The following is a 14872-nucleotide window of genomic DNA, read 5'->3' as shown; positions in this document are numbered from 1 at the left end:
ATAAATTTTCTTGATAATATTTCTAAAGAATTATTTTTACTAAGGAATTAATTAATTAAATTAATTAATTTTACTGTTATTATTGATAAATGACTATTTGTTTCTTAGTAATCAAATTGTAAAAAGTTGTTTCATATGTGGATGAATTGAACTGAGGTCATTAGTACACTGAAAAAAGTATATATTTAGAGGAAATTGGCATTTGAATTCCTTATAACATTTTTTTTTCTAGAATAGAAATATTTAGCTTACCTTAAAGTTTGATGACAAATTCCTTTAAAAAATTTTTTAAAATTGCAACAAAATTTTTGTTTTTTAACTTGTACTTTTTATTTCCAATGAATAGCTGCAAAATTTTTAGTGCACAATTCAGTTTAAAAACGGAAACGTCGAATTGAAATGACCTTCAAAAAATTCTTCTATGACAATCAAAGATATGTTTAAGCCAACAGTTTAGTTTGCCAATATCATACCCTTTTTTAAATGTAAATATAATACCCTACGAAGGTAATAGTAGTAAACTTCCTTTTTTCCTTACTTATATAATTCAAAAACATTTCTTTGTCTCTATTTTCTAAAAAATAGGTTCGATTATTCCTAAGATTTGCTCACAAAATTAGTATGTTGCAATTTTAAATTAAAATGAAGATTTTATAGACCAAATTCCTTCATCACGAAATTGTTTATTGAATGAAACGACATGTTAGTAATTTTAACTAAATATTTCGTATAAAATTAATTCATCAAAATTTATTTATCTACCTTTATATTTTAGTTTAATATTTAATTCAATAGTGTAACATTTAATTTGTAGACACCAAGGATTCGCTACTCAAGGGGGAGAAGTGGAGGATTGAAAAAGAAGGAAAGGTATGACGCATTTAAGGTAAGATTATTATAAATAAAATAGATTTTATAAAAATACAAATCATGTTTAATTTAAGAATTATATTCAATTTTTGTTTCAGGCTATTGCTAAGGGAAAACAGGAGAAAAAAACAAAAGGAAGAACAGAGCAGAAACAAAAAAACGGAAAAAAACCAGAAGATAAAAAAGAAAATGAAAATAAAGTAAAAGAAAATAAATTTATAGTTATCGCGAAGGGGGGGGGTGTAATTAATATTCATAATTAATTTATTAAAATTTGTGAATTTTTATTTTTAATAAATTTATAATTAATTCTATCCATTTATAATTAATCTACTTTACAAGTAGTTTTTTAAAATAACCTTTTCACTTTCAAAATACATAAATGTGTAGGTAGCATAAAAAAACCGGAAATATTTTTTAAATTCTGAAAAAACTGTTTGCCAACGACCGGACTATTATTTAGTTGACCAATGACTGTTATTTGATTTGTTAAATTTGAGACATTTTTTTACAAAATTTTTTTTTTAAATCGATCAGTAAGTCAATTGAGAAAAATGGATTTTTACCTTTAGAACTAAATAATTTAATAGAAATATCGTATGGAAAAATGTCGACTTTTTTTGGAAAAGTACATTTAAAAACACACATTGAAATAATTGTAAATTGATTCATTTTTAAGAAAGTTATATGCATTAAAAAAATTTTTAAGTCTCAATTAGTATTGTACAATGGGATAAACTCGGCGTTAGGGGTAAAATCGGTGATTCCCTATTGTAAATTCCTGTATGAGATCCCGTACATAAAATCGAGTATCTGCAAGACAGGCGAGTATATTATTTCGCCAGTCAGGTATAAACAACTATTGGATATTTGTTATTAAAAATTAATTTGAAGTTTTGAGAAATAATTATTATATTGAATAATGACTTTTTTTAACCCTAGAAGGAATAACTGGGGTATCTAGACAACCAAAGCAACATTGAAAGTATGTTCCTGACTTAACCAATCATATTTTCACGACGGGACCATAACGATAATTCAATTTGTACATCTGACAGTTTTGATCTACGGTATTGCGCGCGAAATTTTTGCTCCAGGAGAAGCTCTGTATCGAATTGAAATACGTGTGGGGTATATTTACACCCCGGTTACCCCCCAATGTTACAAAATTAAAAAAATAAGTAAATTTAAATTTTATGTAAAATCTTTTTTAATCAGTTTAAATCATCTAGTAGACTAATAAATATTAATTGATAAAATCTATTTTATAATCAATTTTTGTGATATTTTTAATTAGGGTCAGTCGGGGTAAATCCGAACGGGGGGTAAATCCGAACGCTAATTATTTCAGCTTAATTAAAATTTTTAAAAATAAGTTCGATATGAGAATTTTTACCTCAGATTCTCTTCAAGAGATTCTAAGTATTATCCCATTTTTCGTTTGTTAATTAGCAACAGCATAAACAAAGATAACAAGTATTGCAAAAAAGATTGAAAATCAAAGATGACACTCTTTCAGTATTTTGTCTCGTATTTCAAGAAAAAGAAGCTAAAAATTCATTTTATTATTTATAATTGTTTGTTATGAATACTAGAACAGAAACTATATTTGATGTTTGCCTTCTGTAAAATTTTATTAATAATATCAGACCGTTCGTATTTACCCAAGAAAATTGGAAAACTGGGGTAAATCCGAACGGTATTTTTAATAATTTTTTTTTACATCAAAGCCACACAAAATTGTTTTTATTTGATTACACTATTATTTTAACATTATAAAAGTACATAGAAAAAAGTTTTTCTTTCTATACGTATCCTCGTTAGTAATTAATAAGCAGAAACTTAATCTCTGTTCTCTCGAAGGAGTGTTTCAATTTTTTTGCCAAATAGTTTGTTGAAAAAAGTTTTTCAGGATCTTAATAAAATTTGGTATTCTACGGTTTTTGGGGTCGCTAATTACCAATTTGAAGTCAGTTTTTCAAAATTCAAAATGGCGGACGAGAATTAAAAAATTCATTCGATTCGCTCGAAAATTGTTACTCGGGGGGTTTCAGGGTTAGCAAATTTGATCATTTTTAAAAATAAGTTTTAGGAAAGTACGCCATTTTGAATTTAAAAAATTTGACTTTTATTTTTGTATTTACATTCAATCACTCCAAAATACTTTCTGTACCAAGTTTTGCAAAAATCCGTTATGATTTGATAAAGTTATTGAAGGTTTTAATTGTGTAATGCATTTTAATTTTTAACCTGTTTGATTTTTGTATTTATATATGATGCATTATTACATAATAGGTTTATTATCGTATTTTTTTTGAGTTTTTATATAAGTTTAACAATTGCAATACTTTAAATTTATTTTCCCTAAGATTTTTCTGAAATACAGTGGCGTTCGTATTTACCCCCATATTTTAGGAAAGTTGCAAAGTATCGAGGTAAATACGAACGCTAAGTTTCCTGCGATTGTAATTTATCAAAAATTTTTTCTACCCCATAAAATTGTTCTATGGAAGTAAAGTAACAACTTCATGCACCAGAATACCGGAAGTATTTTTTTTTTAAAGAAAAAACTTATGTTATTGTTGAAACTTACTAAAAGCGTTCGGATTTACCCCGGTTGACCCTAATAGAATTTTTAAGGCAACGAATTTTCACTTGTGAATTCGGTTAGATTAAAATTTTGTGAATTGAAATTTCTGTCATTTAAAAATTTGATTCAGACAAAATTCGATTTAATTAAAAGTTCTGTTAAATTAAAAATCTTTTTAATAAAAAGTCATGTAAATTAAATGACTATCTACACTACGAAAACGGCTGTCTTATTTTAAGACATAAGACACTTAGGAAACGTCTTAAGACACTATAAAATGTCTTAAAAATCGGGACGAAAGTGTCTTAATATAAGACATTTGTTTTTGCAGTATAAAATAAAAATTCTGCCTAACAAAAATTAGGTAATTAAAATTTTTGTTTTGCAAACTTTTGTATAAAAATATTTTTGGATTTTAATTCGTAAACTGATAAGTCGTCTAAAAAATAATTATCTCTAATTTTCTATTTCTAATAATTGAATTTTTAAAGATTTACAATTTAGATTTTTGAAATTAATTGAATTTAAAATGACTTTTAATTAAATATTTTGTGATTTCTGTTGATGAAGAATTTATTAGAAATTACAAACAAAAATTGAATTTCTAAAGTTTTTAATTGGATAATGCTTTTCAATAATTGAATATTTTACGTATATTATAAAAATCCTTTTAAAATTATTAAAAAAAAATTTTGTTGAAAAATCTGGCCTAATCACTCTAATTTAATATAATTATTACCAGATAAATAAAATCTTAAATAAAATTATTAATTTTTGGAAGAGTTACAGTTGGTATTTTCAGAAATAATTAAAATTGAAAATGTGTAATTTTGAATTTTTTTTTTAATTTTTCAAAATAATTGAATTTAACTGATTTTGAAATAAAATTTTTTCATGATTTTTGTTGCTGAATAATTTATTAAAAATTAAAGACAAAAAATGAATTTTCAAATTGTTTAATATTAAAAAATGCCTACAATTGAATTTTTGAAAAATAAAATAATCATTAAAAATAATTGAATTTTGAAAGAATTATAACTGAAATTATTAAATTTAGATAAAAAATTTTTAAAATAATAAAATTTTAAAAGGTTTTAAGTAAATTGAAATTTTTTGTAATTTTATTTGATTTGTTTTTAAATTGTAAAGAACTGTTGGATTTCGTACAATTTTTAATTAAACATGAATTTAAGATAATGGAATTTGATAAGAATTTTATTAAAATTATTAAAAGTAATTAATTTAGAGAAAGTTTTTCGTTAAAAATTTGTCAAATAATTGAAATAAAGAAGATGTTTGTGATGAAATGTTTTAAAAATGAAAAAAAAGTAATACTTACTATCGGCATTAATTCCTTTTCCACAGAATTATGACTATCTGCACCATTTCTTCTTTCACGATCTAATCGCTGTGAGTTCTGAAAATTGATGAAGCAAAAACATCAATAATAATAACAATGAAAGCAATAATTTGATAAGAATTTCATTAAAATTATTAAAAGTAATTAATTTAGAGAAAATTTTTGGTTAAAAATTTGTTAAATAATTGCAATAAAGATGATCTGTATTGTATACTAAAAGGACGTTTTGTGTTTAAAAATTGTATAAAAACGATATTCGGATGGAATGTTACCTCCCTGAAGTACGCAACGTTTATCTTAAACGAAAATTTTTTTTTTAATAATTACATAAAAGTCCTTAAAATAGGTACAAACTAATGAAAAATAACAAAAATAGAGTTTAGAAAAAAAAATTACACAAATTACACCCCAAACACCCCCATACAATTGAAAAATCGAAAAAAATAGAAAATATTCTATTATTTCAAATCTAAATGCGGGACCAAAGATTTTAATGTTCTATTCGCATCTTTATATGTCCCTTAAAATGTAAAAAAATTGAAGGCGAATTTGATGATCCGCAACCCCGATTTTTTACCCCAAAAATTTGAAAAAATTCACAAAAATCAAAAAAAATTCATTATTTTGAATCTAAATGCGGGATCCAAGATTTTATTGTTCTTTTCGCATCTTTATATGTCCCTTAGAATGTAAAAAAATTGTGAGCTAATTTCATGGTCCGCAACCCCGATTTTTTCACCCCTAAAGTTTGAAAAAATTTTAAAAAATCGAAAAAAATTCATCATTTCAAATCTAAAGGCGGGACCAAAAATTTTATTGATGTTTTTGCATCTTTATATGTCCTTTGGAATGTAAAAAAATTATGAGCAAATTCTATGATCCGCAACCTGGATATTTTGACCCCTAAATTTCGAAAAAATCGAAAATAATCCATCATTTCGAATGTAAATGCAGGACCAAAGATTATATTGTTCTTTTCGCATCTTTATATGTCCCTTAGAATGTAAAAAAATTGTGAGCTAATTTCATGATCCGCAACCCCAATTTTTTTATGTCCCTCAGAATGTACAAAAATTTGGGTCAATTTTTGTGTCCCGCAACATTGGTTTTTTCACCAGCAAAAGCTGGAACAAAAGTTTCATTGTGTTAATTGTAGCCACGTGGAAATAAAACGTTAGAAAATTTGGGACGCAGAATATGTTCTACAAATCATTACTTAGAATTTTCATTTTATGGAATTTCATTTGTCATAATTACATTTGAGCCGAATTTTTATTTGTTCGAAATAGTATTTTGCAGAATTTTCATCACATCTATTTTTTATATTGCAGTATTTTTGGATAACCTAAAATTCACTTCACAGAATTTTTATTTACACGAATTTTCATTTAACATAATATGCATTTTAAAGAATTTTTATTGGATAGAATTTCATTGCGTAGAATTTTCTTTCAGATGACTTTTTATTTGTTCGAATTATTATTTGATATAGTTTCCGTATAACCGATTTTTCATACTACATACAGAATTTTTACTAAACCGAAAAATTATTTAACAAAATTTCTATTTCTACAATTTTTAATTGTTCGAAATTACCAAATGGCCGAAAAAGCATGAAATTCTAACCAATAAAAATTCTTTAAAATGCTTATTATGTTAAATGAAAATTCGAGCTAATAAAAATACAGACAAATAAAAATTCAAACAAATAAAATTTCTGTGAAGTGTTTTTCGTTTATATAAAAATTCTGTGATATGGAAAGTCGGTTTGATAAAAATACTGCAAAATACTAAGGGTGTACTTCCGAAGTAGGGGTACCTCCGATCTTAATGAAACTTGGTATACTAACGTATTTTGGTGCGCTGATTACGAAAATGATAGTGAAAATTGGCGCAAATTTGATTATCATGGTAAAAACCATAAAAAACACCATAAAATAATGGTTTTTTACGATTATCTCGTAAAAAACAAAAAATTTCGAAAAAAGTTTTAAACAAAAGTTGTAGATCTCAAAAAAACACACATTTGATGTTTTATGCATTTTTTACCAAAAGTCATTATTTTTTGAGAAAAATCCAAAAAATGAAAAACACCATGATAATGAAAACATATACAGCAGTCATGGTTAGACATATTATTTGACTCGTATATAGTATCATATTCACCATTAGTCAGGATCTAACGAATTCCGCAAAATACTTTCGGCCATATCCACCTTCTCTCGCCAAGGTTTTTTTTAAAAAGAAAAGCGAGCAGTACCTTACCCGGCCGAAGGCCGTGTTTACTATTTTGCGTTTACCGATGCTGTGGACTCCACCCCACAATTTCCGCAAATTACTTTCGGACCATTTTTCTCGAAAAATAATGACTTTTGGTAAAAAATGCATAAAACATAAAATGTGTGTTTTTTTGAGATCTACAACTTTTGTCTAAAACTTTTTTCGAAATTTTTTGTTTTTTACGAGATAATCGTAAAAAACCATTATTTTATGGTGTTTTTTATGGTTTTTACCATGATAATCAAATTTGCGCCAATTTTCACTATCATTTTCGTAATCAGCGCACCAAAATACGTTAGTATACCGAGTTTTATTAAAATCGGAGGTACCCCTACTTCGGAAGTATATCCAATACTAATTCAAAGAAATAAAAATTTGACTCAAAAATAATTATGACAAATGAAAAGCTATAAAATGAAAATTCTAACTAATTATTTTTAGAGCATAATCATCTGTCCCAAAAATCAGAAAACAGTTGTGATTGCCTTTGACGACTATGTAGTCTAGATGCGTGTGTGGCGGGGATAGAGCCGAGCGCGGATATTCGGCTGCGTTCGGTTCAGATCGGCTCTTTGCTTGTCACTGACCTCACCCTTCTCCCCATCAGACCCCGACGAAAGTCTCTAACTCCTTGAAAATCTTATTTTGCGTTTCTTAATATATGCTTTGGTGAGAAAGTGAAGCTTTATGTTTGTGTCAATATTATTTAGTGGTGACATGATCCTGAAAAATTCGGATATTTTTTCCGTTATTTAAAAACTGAAAATTTCATGGACATTTTAAATTTTTATCATGAATAAAATTATAAAGTTTTTAATATTAAAATTTTTGAACATTTTTTGAAATCTTGATTTTAAAAATCATGAATTGTAGAGCAATTTTAATTTTTAATTCATACGCAATAATTTTGTTAGAATGTTTGTTGTTAATTTACATAATAATAAATAAATTGATACGTTTTTAAATATTCTACTAACTGGTTATAATAGTTTTGACATAATAATTACACAAATATAAATTTTTGAAAAATTATAATACTTATTATGTAAATTAACAACAAACATTCTAACAAAATTATTGCGTATGAATTAAAAATTAAAATTGCTCTACAATTCATGATTTTTAAAATCAAGATTTCAAAAAATGTTTAAAAATTTTAATATTAAAAACTATAATTTTATTCATGATAAAAATTTAAAATGTCGGGACATTTTCAGTTTTTAAATAACTGAAAAAAAATCAGAATTTTTCAGGATCATGTCACCACTAAATAATATTGACACAAACATAAAGCTTCGCTTTCTCACCAAAGCAAGTTTAAATTATGTCCGAATGGAGAAAGCACGTATATATCGAGAAACGCAAAATAAGATTTTCAAGGAGTTAGAGATTTTCGTTGTGGTCTGATGGGGAGAATGGTGAGGCCAGTGCCAAGCAAAGAGCCGATCTGAGTCGAACGAAGCCGAATATCAGCGCTCGGCTGTATCCCCGCCACACACGCATCTAGACTACAGTGAATGGCAATGATCACTACTGTTTAGTTAAAATTTTCAGGACACATAATTAAGCTCTAAAATCATTAGTTAGAATTTTCTTTTTGTAGAATTTAATTTGTCATGATTATTATTATTCTGTGCAATGAAATTCTACACAATAAAAATTCTTTAAAATGCCTATTAAATTGAATGAAAATTCAAGAAAAAAAAAATTCGAACAAATAAAAATTTTGTGAAGTAAATAAGAGACAAATCAAATTTGTCCACAATTTTTTTATATTCTCAGGGACATGAAAAGATGTGAAAACAATAAAATTTTTGGTTCCGCATTTTGATTTGAAATACTGGATTTTTTGTTGATTTTTTGGAATTTTTTCAAAATTTAGGGCATCGAATTTTATATCCTTCGAAATTTAATTTGGTCGATATTTTAAGGGGGGAACACCAGTTGTAACTCAAGAAATAATGCTTTTTACAAGAATATTTTCCAAAAGAACAATGAATCTTTTTAAAGAATACTATTTATTAGTTAAAAGTACATGTTAAAAGCTGTAATTTAAAAGAAAAAAAAAATTTTTTTAACAAAAACTTTTAGAGATATGAGCCATTGAAGTGGCGCCTTAAGAAAAAAGGCGAATTGCGGTGACCAGCATTCTGCAAGTATACTTCGTCTGAAATACAAAAATGAAATTGATTTACATTTATTATAAGATTATCTAGTTCGTGATCGAAGGATTTTAAAAAAAAAAAATTTGACAAAATGGCGACCTGTCAAAGTCAAAAGTATAATTTTCGTTAAAAAAATACGGTCGATTTTCAGCTATATAAAAAAAAGTTTTGCATAAAAAAAAAATCCTTCGATCACGAACTAGACTTATATGTGTAAATGAAGCACATTAAATTTTAAATAAATCGGTTTCATGGTATTCGAGTAATCGTGGTCACCGACTTGGAAAATGTCATTTTGAGAAAAACGCATTCAAAGTTTCAACTTACTTTTTTTTGTTCAGAAGAAATTTTGTTTCCAATTTACAAAGAGTCATCGATTCCTGGACCATATAATAACTCTTCCGCAGTGGTTGCCGTTTCTAAATCATAGGAAAAGGCCATCTGTCGTTAGGGTCAGGTATGGCTGGCCACCTTGTCTGAAGCCACGGGACGCGCCGCTGCAGTGTTCTGTATATCTCATTTATTTTTCACCGGATCAAGTTTAAAATTTACAGACACATTTCTAAATATGTATACTTTAAGAAAATGCAAAAAAAAATCGATTTTTCGAAAGTTACAACTGGTGTTCCCCCCTTAAAACCTCGACACTTTTGTTAGCTATACGAATTTCCTTTCTATGTAGTTTGTCAATAAAGTACATTGAAATTTTGCGGGAAATTTGAAATTATTGATGTAAATAATAATAACAACATAGAGAGGAAACTCGTATAGCTAAAAAAATGTCTAGCTTTTAAAATGTCGACCAAATTAAATTTCGATGGATATAAAATTCGATGCTTCTAAATTTCTATCATTTAGAATATCAAACAAATAAAATATCGACCACTTTAAATGTCGATCATTTAAAATTTCGACCAAATAAAATATCGACTAAATAAATTGTTTACCACTTTATATATTGATCATTTAGAATTTCGAATAAATAAAATATCGACTAAATAAATTGTTGACCACTTTAAATATCGATCATTTAGAATTTCGATCAAATAAAATGTCGACTTTCATTAATGTCGTTCTTTTACAATTTCCACCAAATAAAATAACGACTTAAAGTAATTCGATCAATTAAAATTTCGAACTTTTTAATTTTTGGGAAAAATCATGCGTCTCAAAATTTTTTGTTTAAGATAAACGTTGCGTACTTCAGGGAGGTTGGAATGTTTTAAAAATGAAAAAAAGTAATACTTACTATCGGCATTAATTCCTTTTTCCCATTAGTCTGATTATTTTCATCAATTGCTCGTTCATGATGTAATTTCTCTAAGTTCTGTAAATAAGGAAGCAAAACATAAATAATATTAATAATAATAATAATGAAAGCAATAATATAGTAATATTTACCTTCTTCGATTTATTACTATTATTCTCTTCAAATATTTCACCATCTTCTAAAATTTCTCCTTCTTCTACAATATCCTCTTCTTGGTTTTTTGTGTAAAACATTTTTTTTGATAATGCATTCAAAACAAATGCCATTTTTTAGTCTGAAATAAATTATTTATAATAATTATTTAAAAAGAATTTGATTATAATATTTTTGCTTGCGCAAGAAACATAATTAAAACAATTTTACGTCGGTGCAGTTCGCAACGTTTATGATCAACGATTGATATGAAAATATTTTTCTATGCAAATTATTATTATATTTCTGATCTACAAAATTTTTTGCAACGTTTCTTGATCAATAATTTTTTCAAAAAAAATTTGTTGAAAACAAATTATTTATTATGTGAAAAATACTTTTTTTCAATCAATTGTTTTTAACGCAAACAAAATTATAATAAATATTAATTTCAAACAATTTCAGAAGATCAAGATTTACTCCTTTCGAAAAAAAATATTTTTTTCCAAAATATTTTGTCAATAATTATTTTTATAACATTTAGTATTTTTTCTTTTAAATCAGACAAAAATTGCAATTTTTAACCAATTTTTATAAACAAAAGCTCATTTTACTCAGTGAAACATTCTCTACAATAGTTACCTTTTTTATATTCTAATAAGTATGTTGTTAAAAAGTTATTTAATAAATAAAATTTTGATTGTTTATAACTTTTTAAGAACATACTTATTACAATATAAAAAAGGTAACAATTGTAGAGAATGTTTCACTGAGTAAAATGAGCTTTTGTTTATAAAAATTAGTTACAAATTGCAATTTTTGTCTGATTTAAAAAAAAAAATGTTAAAAAAATAATTATTGACAAAATATTTTTTTTTCGAAAGGAGTAAATCTATATCTTCTAAAATTGTTTGAAATTAATATTTATTATATTTTTGTTTGCATTAAGAACAATTTTTTAGTTTTTACAGATTTTTGAGGTTATGTTGACCCGCCACCCTCCTTAAATAAAAAAAAACAATTGTCAAAATTTTGATTAAGTCTAATTATAATTTAAAAGAATTTTAATTTTAAAAAATTGGCGGTTATTATAAATGATTGGAATATGAAAATACATTTATCCTTATTTATATTTGACGGAAGTGACGTTTCATAAAAGTTTTATTTAACGCAGTGGCTATTTGGCCAGTGCACTGGCCAAATAAGGTGGTTTAATTATTCATCCAGTGCACTGGCCGAATAAGATGGTTTCACAATTTGGCCAGTGTGTCAATAAAATCACAATTAATATCCAAAGCTGGCCAAATAAAAAGGGAACACTATTTGGCCAGTTAAAAAAAATAGATTTTTAATATATTAATATGTTGACTAACAGACGTTTTGATATAAATTAATGAAATTAATATAATGCTTGTCCCCTCAACATAACCTCGAACTCCAATTTATAAAAATTGGATAAATGTTACGTTTCGTATGTAACTTTAAAAAAACACAAAATATTAATTATTATTTTTAAAAAATCTTTAACTCAAAATAATTTTTTCTTAAAATTGTACAACTGGATTTTTCAAAACTGGGGGAAATCAATTTTAAATATTTTTAGTTCTATTATAAATTATCTTTTAGTTTTAGGTTATGTTCAGGAGATAAGTAGCCTTAAAAAAGATAAAAATTACCAAAATAAATGGAACTGAGACAATTTAATGGAATGGTTGAAAAAGGTGAAAAGGTGTTATTCCGTTAACCATAAATAAATTAGATAAATTTAAAAGTAATAAATTTCTCTTTATTTATATCTTTACTTTTTTTAAAATTAATTGAATTGAATTTTTATTTTATTTTTTTACAATTTTAATAAAATTAAATTTTTTTTCAAAATTTTTACATCCAATAATTGAGAAAATTGAAAAATTAGATACTTTTAAAGATTTTTAATTTTAAAAAATATTATTAAACTTCAAAAATAATTTATGTAGGGGAATAGTGTCAGGGTTGGACACTTGTCAGGGTTGGACACTTGGCTTTTTTTAAATAAGAACACTAGCGCCACCTGTGTGCGTACGTGACGAATCTTCAAGTAGTATTAGCTAACTTTTTGTGGCATTACATTTTTGGAGAATCAAAAGTAGCGTCTCTGGTGACTTCAGTGCAATCGAAGAGACAAAAAAAGTTTTGTTTGACTTGTGAATAAATCTAAAAAATGTGTAAAAAAAAGCAAGAATTCGGCAAGATAAGCTTATTGAATGTATTGTGGGGTACATAATTTAAGAAGAAAAAAAGTGAAAAATCGAATCGCGACACATGTCTAGTTATGGTTAGCACAATTCGAAAATGATGCTTCTAGTTAGGGTTGGACACTTTATACAGTTAGGGTTGGACACCCATATTAATTATGAATTTGACACAATTTATAAATAAATTTTATTTTATTGATATTTCAGTGCAAAATTGTGCCAAAGATATTAGAAAAATAATACTTAAATTGTATAACTTTTGTTCATCATTTCATTGAGTTATTTGGAACAATAAAGCGTTATTTTTTATAATTTGAGTTCATTCCTTTTTTAAACCCATGAAGCTTTACAATTTGTAAACAATAAGTAAAGATAAACATGAAAAAATAAGAATAAAAAACATTACAAATGTTATTTTACGTTTTTACCAATAATGCGTTTCGATTTTCAAAAAGTGTCCAACCCTGACTGAAAAGTCCAACCCTGACTAGATTTTTTTTTTTTTTAAATGTTTATAACTTTTTTAATTTTGGACCAATCAATTTACGGTCCACAGCAAAAGTGTTCCTCTTTTGTAGATCTTTCCACCCATATACCACAATTGACTGAATTTATCTAAACAAAATATTTATAAACAAAAAACCAAAACTGTGTCCAACCCTGACACTATTCCCCTAATTTTTAAATTAGCTTCAAAAGTTATTGATTGTTCAATAACTTTTAAAACAAAATTCCGCACGACAATACAAAATATCTTTGAAATTTAAATATATGAATTTTAATATTTAACACGTTTAACATTTTAACTGTTGAATTTATTTTAATAAACAAATAAATAAAAATAAATAAATGTAAATTAACTGTTTGATAAATTTTATATTTTTAATTTTTTTAATAATTTTCACATTTATTTGAAAAGTAAAATTTAACAATAATAATTGTGATGGAAAAAAGTATTGAAGTGCATAAATCATTGTTGTATAATTGTATTTTTAATAAATTATTTATGCAAAATAAAAAAAAATGAAAAAGAGATATTTGAAAAATTCTTGGAAGTAGATGCGTTTTATTTATAATAGTAGAAAGCAATTGAAAACTAATAAGTATGCTATTTACTTAATTTTTTTTTTTGGATTTTCGTAATTTGGCGAATTACTTCTCGGATTTTAGTAGTTTAAATTTTTGTTCTTTTATGTTTAAATTGTTTAGAATTGTTTTTTTTAACTCTCTATAAATAATTATTAAATTATTAAAAATAAAAAATAATAATAATAAAAAAAAATTATAAATTATTAAATATGTGTCAGAATATTATTATATTTCATACAAAGTCGTTGGGAATTATTAAAAAAAAAAAATTAAATGGATCGCGGAAAGAAGGGAGTGATTTGTTGATATTTTTCGCATGCACTTTCGTCAAGCTGATCTGTTGAAATTGTATGGACACAGAACAGAGAAATTCAGATAAACTACACAGGCACACAAAAAAAGTTGTCTGTTTCTTGAACTAGACATATTTCAATTATTTAATTAATTATAAACAAATATCGAACAGCTGCGTTTATACCTGATGAGGGTCTTATTAATACACTGGCCAAATTGTGAAACCATCTTATTCTGCCAGTGCACTGGCCGAATAATTAAACCATCTTATTCTGCCAGTTTTTCTCTACAACACAGAAATGCCCTGTTTCTCGTCAGTAAAACTTTATCGCGGTTTTCTCTAAAAAAAGAAACTCTCAAACCTGGTCATATAATATTAATATAAAATTATAAAAGTTAAATTTAAAAGTTAATTATATATAATTTCTTACTTAACACTACACGTGCGCGTCCACTTGACTTGGAATATAAATCAAGACTGACCAACTCGGCTAATAGATTGACGATGGCGACACACGTTACTGACACTTGTTGCTGACTTGTGATTGGCTGTTACCCCCTACTATGAGCTATTAATGGAAATGTGAA

General features: G+C 25.9%; 1 protein-coding gene across 1 annotated transcript in view; it reads right to left on the bottom strand.

The window, feature by feature from the left end:
• The window catches only part of LOC127277933 (uncharacterized), a 31297-nt gene extending 16522 nt beyond the window's left edge, over positions 1-14775 (bottom strand). The window contains exons 1-4 of the mRNA XM_051299381.1: positions 14716-14775; positions 10667-10809; positions 10515-10592; positions 4796-4877 (exon numbers count right to left, since the gene is read on the bottom strand). Coding sequence (XP_051155338.1) covers positions 4796-4877; positions 10515-10592; positions 10667-10801 — 295 coding nt within the window. The 5' untranslated portion in view covers positions 10802-10809; positions 14716-14775. The remainder of the gene's footprint in view (positions 1-4795; positions 4878-10514; positions 10593-10666; positions 10810-14715) is intronic.
• Positions 14776-14872: the final 97 nt, after the last annotated feature.

The sequence above is a fragment of the Leptopilina boulardi genome, unplaced genomic scaffold (genome assembly GCF_019393585.1).
Source record: "Leptopilina boulardi isolate dan_hultmark-lab unplaced genomic scaffold, ZJU_Lbou_2.1 LbouV2_191, whole genome shotgun sequence".
Classification (NCBI taxonomy): domain Eukaryota; kingdom Metazoa; phylum Arthropoda; class Insecta; order Hymenoptera; family Figitidae; genus Leptopilina; species Leptopilina boulardi.
This window is presented reverse-complemented; position numbering and strand designations above follow the sequence as displayed.